This window comes from Rhinolophus sinicus, chromosome 4, assembly GCF_057876585.1.
Source record: "Rhinolophus sinicus isolate RSI-liver-muscle chromosome 4, RSI-T2T, whole genome shotgun sequence".
Lineage (NCBI taxonomy): Eukaryota > Metazoa > Chordata > Mammalia > Chiroptera > Rhinolophidae > Rhinolophus > Rhinolophus sinicus.
Genome location: NC_142504.1, coordinates 59,583,235 through 59,597,451, shown reverse-complemented (window position 1 = coordinate 59,597,451; position 14,217 = coordinate 59,583,235). Strand labels below are relative to the sequence as shown.

Here is a 14,217-nt window from a genome sequence, read left to right as displayed (position 1 = left end):
AGGCGCTGTGCATGTGCACACAGCACATTACCTTTGCGGACCAGTGGGCCGACCAGCTGCAGCCAGTGAGGGCTAAACCACGGGAGCCTACAGCTGTCAGGAGTGTGGGCAAGGACCACTGATGCTTGCCACTCTCGCCCACTCTGGAAACAGGGCTGATACAGTAATCAGGATACCACATATGGACACTGGAAGATGACTACTCCCCAGACCTTTGTTCCCCTTCATTATTCTAGGTGAGCTTTATTCCCCTGTCATAAAAATGACACTTTTAATATGTGGAATATTTTTTTAAAGAAAAGCAATATGAAGAAGACTTCTATTGTCAATAAGCTCTACCTTTTAAACCAGTTATCTTAGTTTCTGCTGTAGGTATTTTAATTGAAGATTAACTGCTGTTAAAGAGTGTACACATTTAAAGAATATTTGGAGTATTAAAATTCCGCTCCCTCAATGGGGACAGTCTTTGTGGGGGCCACCAGGAGCCATGCCCACCCTCGCTGAGGGGCTGTCTGTGGAGGAGGGCATCTGCAGGAGGGGCAGGTGGGTGAGAGCCCAGGGACAGCAGTGCTCTCCTGGAGCAGAGCCAGCTGTGTGTCTTACTCCCATCATCCCTCATCCTGACCAAGGGAAGCAAAGCTTGGAGCTGGGCAGTAAGACCACCATGTCACAGGGTCAGAACTATCTCCAGCAGTACCACATCACCCATCCTCCACCTGTCCCCTCCCCCCACGGCTGTAACTGAGACTTAGTCGCTGTCCTCTGGCAATAACCTAAGATTGACCCAGTAGCGACCACTGTTTTCCAGGAGCTGAACAGAACCAACTGAAGGCATGGCCCCTGCCCTCTGGGCATGAGGATGAGGGGTCTCTTGTTCGAGGTACGTGTGTGTATGTATGCGTGCACACATGTAGGTGCTTGTGTGTGTGCGCGTGCACGCCAACTCACGCACCAGTGTGCATGCACATGTTTGCGCACCACTGGCAGAGTTAGGCTCACCATCAGACAGAAAGATGGTGCTCTGCGGTGCTGTTTGAGAGAGGAGAGATGGCCCCTTTCTTCCAAGCTACCTGGAAAAGAACTTAGGTTCCATGTAGTAATGAGGACATGTGATCACTTCTTTGCCACTAACTCTTTGACGTTGGGAGAGTCATTTTGTATCCCTGGGCCTCAGTTTCCATCTCTAATAATGGAGTCAATACTGTGCCCTCCTCACGTGAATTGAGGAAAAGTATTCTTCCAATCCTTCCTGGGCCAGGCCTTATGCCAGGCTCTGGGATCTAGTCTCTGCCCTCAGAGAGCCACTGCCCGTTAGGGAAGTGAGCTCATTTACACCCATGATGGAGGTCGTGCAGGGTCAGGACCAGCTAAGAGTAGCCCTGTGGACACCAGGCCATGTGCAGCAGAGGGGTATCCAGCTCTGACGCCAGACTAGGAGTTTTGCCTAGGCTGACCATGTCATCCTGTCTGCCTCAGTTTCCTTGTATATAAGTAGCCTTCCCTCCCCCCCCCCCCCCCCCCAGGATGTGGTTGTGGAGTTGAGGAGCCTGTTGCTCTGAGCTCTTTGAACAGGGCTGAGCACACGATGAAGGCGCCATCAATGTTGACTGGCATTACTGCTGGTGTTCTTTTTGTGATTATCAACAACTGGTTGGTGCCCACCTTTGGGTCAGTGTGAGTCAGGCCTGCCTCACACAAGATGGTCTTTCCACTTCAGACCTCCTCTATGCTATTTAGGCCACTTTCAGTGTCTATCTGGGCAATAGCCGAGGCCATTCATTCCCCCAACCCCACCCCGTTGGGACCCAGAGCACAGCAGCCCTAGGGCTCATCCCTGGAAGTCTTTGGAGATGAGATGTCCACCCATCCAACCCACACTGCCCAAGTTGGGGTGGCCCCAGACATGCCCACCCTTGCCTTTTGCCATATCCTTCCCACTCTGGGGAAGTTTCAGCCTATGGCCAACCCTATAGCCAGACTCCCAGGCTTATGGCAGGTAGACAGCTTTGTAAAGCCTCAGGCCTGAGTGTGAATCACTGCTCCCCGGTTACCAGCTGTGTGACTTTGGGTGGTCACTTCCCCCGCCGAGAAAGTGACTTCTAGGATATCCAGTGACCTGTGCAGCCCACCTGACCCCAGCTCACTCCCTTCCACCAGAGCATAGCAGGGATCCAGCCAGGCCCAGGCCTTATACTACAGCCTTCCCTCCCCATCCAGACTTTTTCAAACCTCAGCCCAAGGCCCAACCAGAAAGAGTCCCCAGGAGCACTTATGCCTGGTATCATCTTTTGGAAACTGCCACTCAAAGGCCGCTCAGTTCCTTCCCAAGGTTGCAGGGCCTGGTCCACTGGCAGATGAGACAGAGTACACTTAGGCCAAGGTAGCCATTAGTGCCCCTTCCTGAAACTTTGGCTGCTGCTGCAGGCTATACCCTGTCTCCTGGCAACGCAGAGTCTGGACACGGGGCCAGAGTATGTAGGGCCTTGGTCCCCGTGGAGGAGGGAGGCCAAGAAAGCATCAGAGAGGCCAAACCCAGATGCTGAGCCTTCTGCTAAGAGAACAAAGCAGGAGTAGGGTTTGCCATGTACATAGCACCATCGGGTACCCCAGGCTGAAGGAGCACCTATACAGAGCCAGGGCAGGAGTGAATGATGGGACCCTGTGCAGGGGTGAATGTTGCTGGTAAGGAAGTGCGGGGTCTGCAAGAAGCAGCTGAGGAAGGGCTGCTTAGAAGAATTTGGACACCTGCTAAGGAATGGCTAAAGATTTCTGAGCTGGAGGGATGATCAGGTTTTGTTCTAGAAGGATCTCTTTGGCAACTGACCCAAAGGCAGATCAGAAGAGGGAACTGGCGAGAGAACAGCCTAGTGACTCATGCTAGGAGGGCAGTGCCCATGGCCCCAGTGCCAGGAAACTGCTCCTGCAGGGCCTGCTAGGGTACCAAGGGAAGGGACCCTCGAGGAACCCAAGGCAAGCCACCAGAGGTGCTGCCTAGGCTCCCCATTCTTGGGTTTGAACCCTGCCTGAGCTTCCAGGCTGCACACCAGGAATGGCCTCAGTTATCCCCACAGCCACTTCAAGGGGATGCAGCCCCACCCCAGGCGAGTACCATGCCTGCCCTGGGCCTCCCCTGAGAGGGATGGGCAGGAGCCAGTGTTGGATGGTATTGGGTAGTTCAGAACCCCCACAAGCCCCACATCCCCTCCCGCCTTATGATAACAAACTTTCCTCCGTTTCAGCTGCTCCTCTAATCGAGCCTCTGTCTGATTCTCCAGACCAAGTCATTTCCTATTTCAGAATGGTTTTGTTTTTGCCTTAAAAGAAAATCCTTCCTTCCACATAATGCACTGGTTTTCCCTCCCCACACACCCCCAATCTCCAAAGCCTTGACTACATTATAATTTCAATTTACACAGTATGGGAAAGATTTCTGCAAAGGGTCCTTTTTTGTTTTTGAAGAATTCATCATTGCTGCTAAGAAGCTTAATATAAATTAAAGGAGGAATTAGGCAACACTAAGACATCAAAATGGGGGGTGCGGACGCCCACTACCTTGGCTCCCCCCAATGAAAGGGGCCCGAATGGAGCCTGTGGAGTGTGCGCTCAAGAACCTCAGAAAGCGCAATTCCAATAAAGGGCCTGTTCTGTCTCCTGCCTTCCCCTAATTCCCTTTGTTGCAGGGACAGTGGAGTAGGCGTCTGATAAAAACTTAATCACCGTATCTTTTTAAAGCAAATTGCGCCTTTGTTTACATATGGGATCCATAGCTGGAAGAGAAAGGAAGGAAAACCAGGCGGCTGTCCACTCCAGCCAGCTGCTTAAAGGCTTCAGCTTCCAAAGGTAAACTTAGAAAACCAGGCCTGGCCAGGAGATGGCAGAGGATTCCAAAGAAGGGTTCAGGGGTTCAGCAAGAAGGGAGCCAACTGGTATCCAGGCTGTCCGTCTCAGCCAGTCTCACCTTTCTCTGCCCAAGCGGCACTCACACTGGCCCCTGGTGCCAGCCCAACTCTCCCTAACCACTAGGCAACCTCAGCACTGCATGGGCCTCTCAGTGCCTGCTGCCTCTGTCAAAGCTAAGCTCTTCTAGAACCCACACCGCCCTGAGCCCCCAGCAGACAGAGGGATCTGGGTACAAGCCTCAGCTCCCCTACTGACTTCTGTGGGCTGTGGCAAGTCCTCGCACCTCGGTGCACCTCGGCTGGTCACCTGCAGGATGGGGCAGCCACAGCAGCTCTGTGCATGTCAGACATGACTGAGTCCCACCCTGTGTTCAGGGCCACTTGCACCCTGGCTGAGCCTCCCATTTCTGCCCCCCTCAGCCCTGCCCCAGCCAGGCCTACCTGTGGCCTCACCCTCAGCAGCACATCCTGTACAGGCTGCCACATTAACCACATGAGAGATCTCGTCAGGCCCTGCACTGCCCACACCTCCCGTGATCCTGTGACCTATTTGGGACAGCTCCATAACTGGGGCCATGTGGGCAGAGACCTCTCTCCAGGTGAAGTGTGATGTTGAAGCCCACCATGTAGTGGTTCAGCCACCCTGTTTGGGGGACATCAGCCATACTGCTCAAGGCCATCTCATTGAGGGAGGTCCCCTCCTTTGGGCAGCCCTTGCTGTTCACAGACTGAGCATCCAGTCCAGACTCGGAGCCTGGCTGAATTCAAGGCTCTCTGTGACTTAGCCCCGCCACGCCATACATCAGCCCAGCCATACATCAGCCCAGCCCAGCTGCCAGGCATGTCCCTCTGAGCTCACCAGCCCATCTGTCATCACCACGATGCTGACCCTAACAAGGGCTCCGCCCCTTACTGCAGCTCTCTTTCTGCCCTGTCATTTCAATTCTCTCCAAAGCTGCTTGTTCCAGGAGGGGGGAAGTGCTGGAGTAGGTGGAGTTAGCTACAGCCACCGAAGGGGCTGGTGACCCAAGCTGCCTGCAAGGGTTCATTTCCCACTGGGAGGTTGCAAGCCGCCCACCAGCGTAGAGGCCCCTCTTCCAGTCCGGCCTCTAACATGAAAGTGACAACAGCAATTGGAGGCAATTTGCCGGCCTTTGATGGCTGTGTCAGGGAGGCACCCGTGGCCAGGGCTTGGGAAACAGTTGTGCTTCCCGCATTCTTCCCTGATTACTCCAGCCTAAGCCAAGACACAGCAGCCTCCAGCCCATTGTGCCTCTTTGTGTGGAGTTGGCGCTTGGTGAGAAAGGCCAGCTTGGCCCTGGGAGAGTGTCCCCAAGGAAAGCCACAGGCAGCAGCGTCACCCCCAGGGTCATGCCAGCCTGCCCCCACTGCCTCCACGGTCTGGGCTCATCAAGAGTGGAACAGGGCTGCCACACTCCAAGAACCCCCAGGTTTGTGGAACAAGGGCAGGGGACGTCTGCTGAGGCCCAGTGGAATGATGGCCACGGTGTGAACTTTATAGGTATGGCACATTTCCCCATATGCCCACCCTGCCACCCTGGCTCCAGATCACATGGAGTGGGGAGCCTGCTCTCTGAGCCTGGGCTTCTCCCTGGGCTTGTAGATAGGTATTCCCTAGTGCTGGAGGCATGGGACTCGGCTAGAGCATTTCTCTTCCCTCCACTGCCCTGCACTCATGGATGAGACTGTGCTCATTCCCTTTGTTTTCATCCAGCAAACCCTCTTTGAGCCCACATGTCAGACCCTGTGCCAAGCACTGGAGAGGCAGTCCCTCACAGACCCCCAGGGAGATGGGCTCATAAAGCAAAAATGCTAAATAGGGTTCCAGGAGGGATCCCAGTTGGCCTGGGCAGGTTAGGGGAAGCTTTCCCATGAAGACAGTGGCTGAGCAGGAGTTGGCCAGACAGAAAAGGCAGGAAGAGTATTCCAGTCAAAGGGAGTGTGTGTTAGGAGGGCCTGCTTGATTTCTTCTGGTTGGAGCTCAGAGTATGGTTGGAGATGGTGGCGGGAGGCACAGAAGGAGGAATGCTGGATGATGCAGAGCCTCAGATACCAAGTAAGAGGATTATCGCGGGTGGTAGAACCAAGTCTGGATGGTGGTCTGTACCTTAGAGTAGCCCCTCCACAGCAGGGGACTGGTTAGGGAGGGGCAAGAATGGAGAGCAGGGGATGGGCCTTGGGAAGGTTGTGGAGGGTGAATTCCTAAGCCTGTGCCTCCCAGTTACTGCTCGTGGTACATCACCTGCCTCCAAGGTTCTGCTCAGCCCTGTAGTTCACAGGGCAGAGCCAGAGAGCTGCAGAGACTATACCATGGCCTAGAGGTGGCAGTGAGCTTCCTGGCCCAGGCAGTTCTGACGGCCTTCACCACCTGCCCTTCCTTCCTGCCCATCTCCCTGGGGCCCTTGTCCCCCTCCCTGCTGCCTCCTCTAGTGTTCATGGATTCAGCAGCCGGGCTGCACTGGATGGGCACTGCCTCCTCTGGACTCGGGCCCAGGTGCAGTAGGCCATGGCAGTAGCCCTGTAGTAGGTGGCCCTGTGGGTACCCAGGGTCATGGTAGGAACCTTGGGAAATAGAGAAAAATAGAAGGAAGAAGAAAGTGTTGCTTGCAACTGCACTCCGGACCCCAGATGGCCTAATAGATAGCCTTCTTTTTTTTTTTTTTTCCTTCTTCTTTTTTTTTTTTTTTTTCCCCCTGCATCCCAGAGCTGGAGCAGAACTCTTGCAAAAATTTTGATTCCTGCATGGCTCTAATTAACATTATAACATCAGTCTGTCTTTGTGTAACTTTAAACTCTTCTCAGGTGTCACTTTTCATCTCCCAGAACATTTTGTCACAACAAATGCTTGCTGGTCCTGTCCTTACTATCCGCCCTCCCTTTAGTCTCAGCACACCCTCCCTGGTGAGCACACAAACCAGGAATCGGGTAGCCTCACTGATTCGGCCCATCTCTGCTTTTCTGGAGCTGAGTGACCTTGGGCCAGTTACTACTCTTCCGGGCCTGTTTTTTCCACACTGTTGTGAGGATTTAGCGTCTCCGTGTATGTATGGTGTAACACAAATCTCACTTTGCGTAATAGGACTGAATTGCTAGAAGTGTGTTGTTGGGTCCATGCTGTGACCATTTGGGGAGGTTAGCAGCCAATACTTGCCCAGCAGGACCTCCTCCAGTACCGATTCATTCACCAGTAGTCTTTGAGCACCTACTATAGGTGATTGTTCTAGGTGCTGGGCTTATAGCATGACTAGACAAAAATCCCTGCTGAGGTAGGATTTATATTTTAGCAGGGGCAGACAGCCAACATCCAGTGAGGACATAATAGCATATCTTAGAAGGTGATAATAACTATGGAAAATAGAGTGGGGTAGGAGGGGTCTGGGCGGTAGGGGGCTGAAGGTGGTCAGGAAGTTCTCACCAGGAGTTGACATTTGCACAGTGATTCCCAGGAGGTGAAACTGGGAGCCATTAGAACTTCTGGGGAGGAATCTTCGAATAAACCGGCCCAGATGGGTATGAACTTGGTGTACTGGAGTGAAGGGACAATTCAAGAAATAATGTGGGCCAGGTGGGAAGAGGGGGACACTGAAGTCAAGAGACCAAGAGCCATCCCAGGAGGGGTCTATACAATGCTGCCCAACCTCCCAGAAAGAGGTCCCTAAGAGAGGATGGCAGCCTCGTGAGAACGGGACCGTCCTGCTTGCCTCTGTGTCCCCAAGGACTATAGGAAATGCTTAGGAACCACTGGCGGATGCTGGGCAGATGGATAGTGTGCAATCGGTCACCCTCACCACTTTGACCCCCAGGTTGGTGCATGGCTCCTTCAGGTCTCCAGGACTCTCCCTGGTTTGGGCTCCTGCAGAGCTGGGCACACAGGGAGGGCACCTTATAGATGTAGTGTGCTGCAGACCACACACCTTCATCCATCCTCAAGTGTCACACTCATTCCCAGCTAGGACTTGGCACTCAAACTCCTTTTGCTGCAGACCCTTGCCTGGGATCTCCGCGTGGCTCGTCCCATGTTATCTGGCCCACGTTCCCGCATTCTTCCTCGGAGAAGTCTGTCCTTGGCACATGGGACCTGCCCATCTTTCCCTCCCAGGGACTCAGTGGTTTTTGTTTCCTTGATTGCCTGCTGGCTATCTGTATTATCTTGCTGGCTTGATTACTGTCTGCCCCTCCTCAGACCAGTAAATTCCATGTGGGCCAGGCCCTGGTCTGTGTCTTCACCACCAGTGTCTCTCAGCCTTGGAGCATCTGTGAATGTTTTGGAGTGAAAAGCCAGGAGCAGTGTGGGAGAAGCTCAACACGGACCGGGGCTGAGTGCCACTGAATCTGGTTGATGTGGAGAGCAGCTCCAGCCACCCAAAACCCTGACCTGCCCTTCACTTCCCTCTATTTGCCACTGGCTAAGGAAAAAAGGGGGCGGGGGTTTGGGGGTCACTGCAAACAAAGCAGCTCCCAGTGACATTTGCCATGAATCCAGACAGCTCCTGCGGACCGGTTTCTGTCGGTCAGGCTTTCTGGGCATTGTGTCCAGACCACCCTGGAATGGAACAGAGGTAAACAAGCCTTGACCATTTCAGAAAAGTAACTAAATGGCCACATCTTCACCAGTGCCAGATAGATTTTCCAGCTTTGCCTGCTTTGGGCAGTGGGAAGTATGCACTGTATGTAATGAGAGCCATCTCAGGTGAGATGGGCCGCCGATTGGGCCACGCCTGTCTCCCCAGCCTGATGCAGACGCCGGAGAGCCTCATGCCTTTTCAGCCATCAGATCTCCTGGCACCAGAGGGAGACAGGCCACCCATGCCATTTGTCAGGGTCTGGTGACAGCCACCTTCTCTGTTTGCAGAAGGAAGGCTGGGCCTCCAATTTGCTCACAGGGGCTGACCTGGGGCCATTCCCACACCCTGCACCCCATTCAGAGGTGCAAAGACCAGCAGGGTTTAGGGCCTGCGATTAGACAGACACTGTGCTGCCTGGCAAAAGCCTCCCCCCCCACACACACACACACACACACCTCCGGTACCGGCGCCAAAGGCCCGCAGTGTGCTGTAGCTCCCTTAGCATCAGTTGTGTGCCCTGGCCTTCCAGAGGATGCAGGCTTTACAATGGACAACCGTCTCACCTCCACTTGTGGAGAGGGAGACAGTCCTTCCTGCAGTGGACAGGGGTGTCCCTGACCAACTGTCCAGGTGTCCCTTGAACCAGCCTCCTGGCCACCTTTTTAAATGTCCAGGAGATGCAGGGCCGGTACAAAATCCTCTCATAGCCTGCATTCCCCTGCAGAACCATTTTCACGAGTCTGCTTAAGGTCAGCTCCCCCTGGAGGGATGGGCTGGGGATGGGGTGGGGTGCGTGCAGTAGACTGCATTTGCCTGGCATGCAGGCCCGGGGATCAAATCCTGGCCCTTCCCGACTCACTGTGGGGCCTCGAGTAAGTTACTGCCCTCCTTGGAGCTCCATTTTCTCATCTGCAAATTAAAAGTGTTGCTGAAATCTTCAGCAAACACACACGGAGTACCTGGAACTAATGCACCTGCCCCTGCTGCCCAGCACTCCCCTGACTGAGGCACACGGGGCCAGGTCTTCCCGGCACTGAAGCTCGACCCCTGAGCCCCATGGCTGGTTTCTTTTCAGAGCTAGCACCCCAGCAAGACTGGGACCAGGGAGGAACCCCTTCAGGTGCCAACAGACGTAGAGCAGGGCGTGCAGGAAGGGGAGCCCTCGGCCTTTTCCTACCCCCAACTTCCCACCAGCTCTGGACACCTAGCCTCTAAGTCCACTGGTCCATGTAGCTCCTCTGCAAATCAGAAGTGAGTGCCCTCTGGGGGATACAGAAGCCTACCAGGACCCCTGATTGTGCAAGCAGGCTGTGGGTTGGGCTCCACCCCACTTGCCCCTCACCAGATTATGAAGGCTTCATACCCATCTCCCCCAGAAGTCCCAGGCGCTGCCATCTGCTGGGCCTCCCTGGTCTGTGCCCACCTCATGGTGCCGCCTCAGCTCAGCCTTGCACAGCCCTGCCAGCTTGCTCCCACCAGGACTCCATAGCCGGGTTGTGGTCATCACGGATAATGTGTAGCTTGTCCAGGGTCTGGTGACAGCCACCTTCTCTGAGGTAGAGCTGAGGTGAGGGGCCTGGCTTCTGTGCTCAGAGCCAGCCAAGTGGTCTTGTCTGGGCCGGCAGCCCACAAGGAGGCTGCACCATACTGCCACCAAGCAGATTCCTCACAAAGACAAGCCCCCGAGAAAGGACACCACAGCTTGGTGTTTCTGGACAAGTGGGTCAGGAAGGGAAGGGTGTTCCAGACAGAGGGCACAGCATACGCAGAGGCTCAAAGTGTAACAGTAGCCCAGGAATAGCCCGCAAGGCTGCACAAAAGCACCAAAATGGGGGTGGGGGGCTGGAAGAGTCAGGTATCACCAGGAAACAGGTTTCTGCTAGTAGTTTGGCTGGAGGGAGTAAACAGAGTATCTGTAGCAAAGCATGCAAAGAAGCCAGTAAGACATGGTGGGAAGCAGGGAGGCCGGTCCCACCCCAGCCTGGGGGCAGGGGGACAGCATGTTCCAGAGGTCAGGGAGAAGGACCCCCACAGGAGCTCTGGCCAAAGGAGTGCAGTCAACACCTGGCCGCTCTCCCCCTACCCCCGATCTGCTGGGGCTCCCATTGGCTGAACCCAACTAGAGTCCAGAGGGCATGGGAGCCCACAATGCCATTGACAGAGGTCAGCTTCCAGGCCACAGGTAGGTGAAGAACATCTAGCCTGGTGGGCCTCAGTTTTGGGGTGTGGGTCTCAGCCTGGGTACGCCGGAAAGAACAAGGACCATCCCGAGCAGAGGAAAGATATGGCCCGGGTGTGAGCTGATCCTCATGGGGGCCTGAGTGCAGGGTGGATGGGTGGGCAAGGGACCCAGAGACCAAGGTGGGAGCCCTGCTGACTCCAACCTGGATGGACTTGTGGCGTGGACTAGCACAAGGAGAGGGGCTGGCATGCAGGGATTGAGGCAGCAAAGTGGACCACAGGCCTCAGAGATCCATTGCATGGGGAAGGAAGCAGAAGGGCTGAGCCCAGGGCATGTTGGGGTCCTGGCTCACCCCTAAGTGGATGTGACGTGGACAAGTACAGGTATTCATACAGGGTGTTAAGTGGGCAGGCTGGGGAGTGGCAGAGTGATAGGCTCTCCCTCTGTGCCCTGCAGGTGGCCTCAGCCCCGAGTCCAAGAAGATCCTCATGTCGACCGTCAAGAAGCGGAGCCGAGCTGGCCAAGGGGAGGTGGCCGAGCGGAAGGAGGGGGTGGAGCAGCCCGAGCCTGCACACCATGTGACACTCAGCCTGTCTTTCAAGCGTTATGTCTTCGACACCCACAAGCGTATGGTCCAGTCTCCCTGAATGCCCCAGTGCTCTCCCCCAGGGCCACCTTGCCCGGGCTCAGGCTAGAGAGCTGGTGGCCAGCGTCTCCCAGGCTACCCAGCTGGTGGCCACTGAGGGCCACTCCCCACCCTGTCCCCCAGCAGGCAGACACTTGCCAGCTGCAAATAAATGTCTTGCGGTGCGTCCCCCCCACACACCCCACTGGTCTCTCCGATTTCACCTAAGGGTTCCCCTCCCTCCCTCACCGTTCGGGTCTCTTCCCAGGAGGAATGTCAGTGGAACCACCAGGGCTCCTGCCGAAGGGATTGGGGGAGGTACTCAACTAAGAGCCCAGTGGGTTGAGGAGTCCACAGGGTGTTAGGCCCTTAGGCCAAGCTGGGTGGCTCCCAGGGTCTCGTGGGCCTTCAGGGAGCATGGGGGTTCTCTGGGAAGCTGAGTCAAGGAAGGGCACCCATGGTGTGTCAAGCAGCAGTGGAGCACCGGGCCAGGGCATTGGGCAGAGGGAGGCTGGAAAGGTTGCTCGTCCATCCTGACTCCAAGAGTCCCTAGGCCCCTGCCCCTGAGTTTGGAGCCCACACTCCCCAGACCTGGTGACAGCCCTGCACAGAGTGTGCTGAAGACCAGGGTATGTGAGCACAGCCCTTGCTCCTTGCTGCCACCTGCACCCACAGGCCATCCTACCTTGAGACTCAAGGTAGTATCTGTTGATATTCAGAAAAGGGAGAAATGGCAGAACTACCTGATTGAGGGGAAAAAGATTTTAAAGACATTCGTAGAATGAATAGATGTTCCAACGTTCCTTTATTTGTCCTCCAGACAGACACACAGGCCTCATTTTTATCCTAGTAATCAGTGCATTATGTTTTAATTTGCAAAACTGGCATTAAAAATATGAACAGGGGCAGGTTTCGATCAAATGACTTGGGGTTGTTAAGCCCTGGAGCAGCAGACAGAGAGGAAAAAGGGAGTGGTGCTGCAGAACAGGCTGTCCTTGTGTGCGGTGGCCTGCAGCAGGCAGCCCTCATTACACACACCAGCGGCAGGGCAGGACCCTCCCCCCCCCCCCCCCCCCCCCCCCGCATGAGAGGATGCAGGTGAAGGTGACTGGCCAGCGACTCTCACCAGCCCTCATAGGGCCCCAGACATCAGGCAGGGGGCAGCAGTTAAGGGCAACAGCTGAGGGGTGGGTGGGCAGGGAGTATCCAGGCCTGGCGCCCACTTCCCCTGTGCTGGGAATGAACTGGGAGGACAGTTTGGGGAGAGTGAAGAAGTACCCTGAACAGGGCTCCTGCTGCTACAGTGGAGGGCTCCTGGAGGATCCGCCTCCCAGCTCCTGGGAAACCCGCTGCCTAAGGGGGTGCCTCCAATAACAGTGGGCCTGTTGCGTGGCCCTCCTCCCTCTGCAGACCAGGCTCTGGCCCTGTTGTACAGCCCCCGCCCCTGCCCTGCAGAACATTTCCTCAGAAACATGTTGCTACTGAGCTGAGGCCACTCTAGCTCAGCGAGGCACTGAGCTTCCAGTGAGGACTCCAGGACAAGGTCCTTCAGCTCCAGCCCAGTCCATTCCTGGGGGAGCAGAAAAGGCCTTTGTGAGCACCTGTTGGTGCCAGGTCTGGGGCTGGCCATCGCCTGTGGCCACCCAGCCCTTTGGAGTGGACACAAATGGGCAGGGCCATTTGTGTCCTGCCACGGTCTTCTGTGACTTGCCTTCTTGGATGAGGAAACCTCCGTCCACCATCCTCAGTGTGTGAGGGCTGAGGTAACCTCCCAGCTGGGCCAAGTTCTCCCTCACCAAGGGGTATGAGGCTGACCTTTCCATCCAGGTCCCCTCTGGAGGTCCTTGCAAGTCAGAATAGAGAGTAGCCTGGGCTCAGCAGAAGGTCCCTGCCCTGCAGGAACTGTGTGATCTTGGTCATGTCACTGTTTCTCTCATGTGACCCAGTGGAACTATGCACACCCCAGTGGGCAATAGTGGGTTGCTTAGTAAGCAGGAACTATTTCTGGGGACAGATCCATGGGGGTGGGGGTAGGAGTGGACACAGGGTAGACTTGAGCCACTTCCTGGATTGGATCTGGCCCCTCTGCTTAATAGCCGTGTGCTCTTGGGCAAGCCCCTAACTCTGTACCTGTGTGTCCCCATGTACAAAATAATAATAAAAGCAGCTGTTTCGTGGGGTTGTTCAATCACCTGAGCACACTACTGGCCACCATATTATCCGCAACCCTCAGTGGGACCAGCACTCATTCTCCCCACTGAGAAATAAAGGTCCTACAAACCCCTCAGGAGTTGTGTCAGCAGATGCAGACCCACCCCTGCCCCAAACCAGCCATTTTTTCAGAAACTCTGTGAGGGTCCCCATATCTACTCACACCTTTCTCCCTACCTCATATCTCACCTAAAGACAGCACTCTTTAAAGCCCAGGGAGGGAGGGGGCTCAGGTGGAAGAAAGTGAGGCACAGAGGGGAGGAGGGAGCAGCCTGTGGCTGTGCCCTGGGAGGGGCTGCCAGAGCATGTGGGGAGGCGTCCTGCAGTGTGGCTGACTGCACCAAAGGGACTTCTGTCAGGCCTGGCATCAGTTGAAACCTGAGTGCCTGTGAGCCAGGTCAGGCTAGGGCACAGCCTTTGAAGGGGAAGCACAGTGGGGCTGGTGGGCAGGGGCCGGCCAGCGCCTAGTGTTGAGGATTGTGTCTCCCTCCCCCTGGCTCCCAGCAACCCCAGGCCAGGGAAGAGAGGACTGTGGTGTACAGCCACCATCACATGCATGAAGTCACAGAATCTGCTCATAGGTGTGGCCTGGGAAGAATCACTCCAATTTTATAGGTTGGGGGTGCAGCAGGAACTGGGTTCAGCTGGCCCAGCTTTCATCTCAGGTAGAACTGGGATTTGAACCCAGGTTCTGGATAACTCCAGGGTTCCCCG

General features: G+C 55.4%; 1 protein-coding gene across 3 annotated transcripts in view; it reads left to right on the top strand.

Moving 5' to 3' along the window:
- Window positions 1–13,480, top strand: part of EEFSEC (eukaryotic elongation factor, selenocysteine-tRNA specific) — a 297,801-nt gene extending 284,321 nt beyond the window's left edge. For 2 of the 3 annotated variants that reach the window (XM_074340482.2, XM_074340481.2), the window contains one exon: window positions 11,124–13,480. In XM_074340482.2, coding sequence (XP_074196583.2) covers window positions 11,124–11,249 — 126 coding nt within the window. In that variant the 3' untranslated portion in view covers window positions 11,250–13,480. The remainder of the gene's footprint in view (window positions 1–11,123) is intronic. The other variant, XM_088797868.1, reaches the window with a different exon arrangement.
- Window positions 13,481–14,217: the final 737 nt, after the last annotated feature.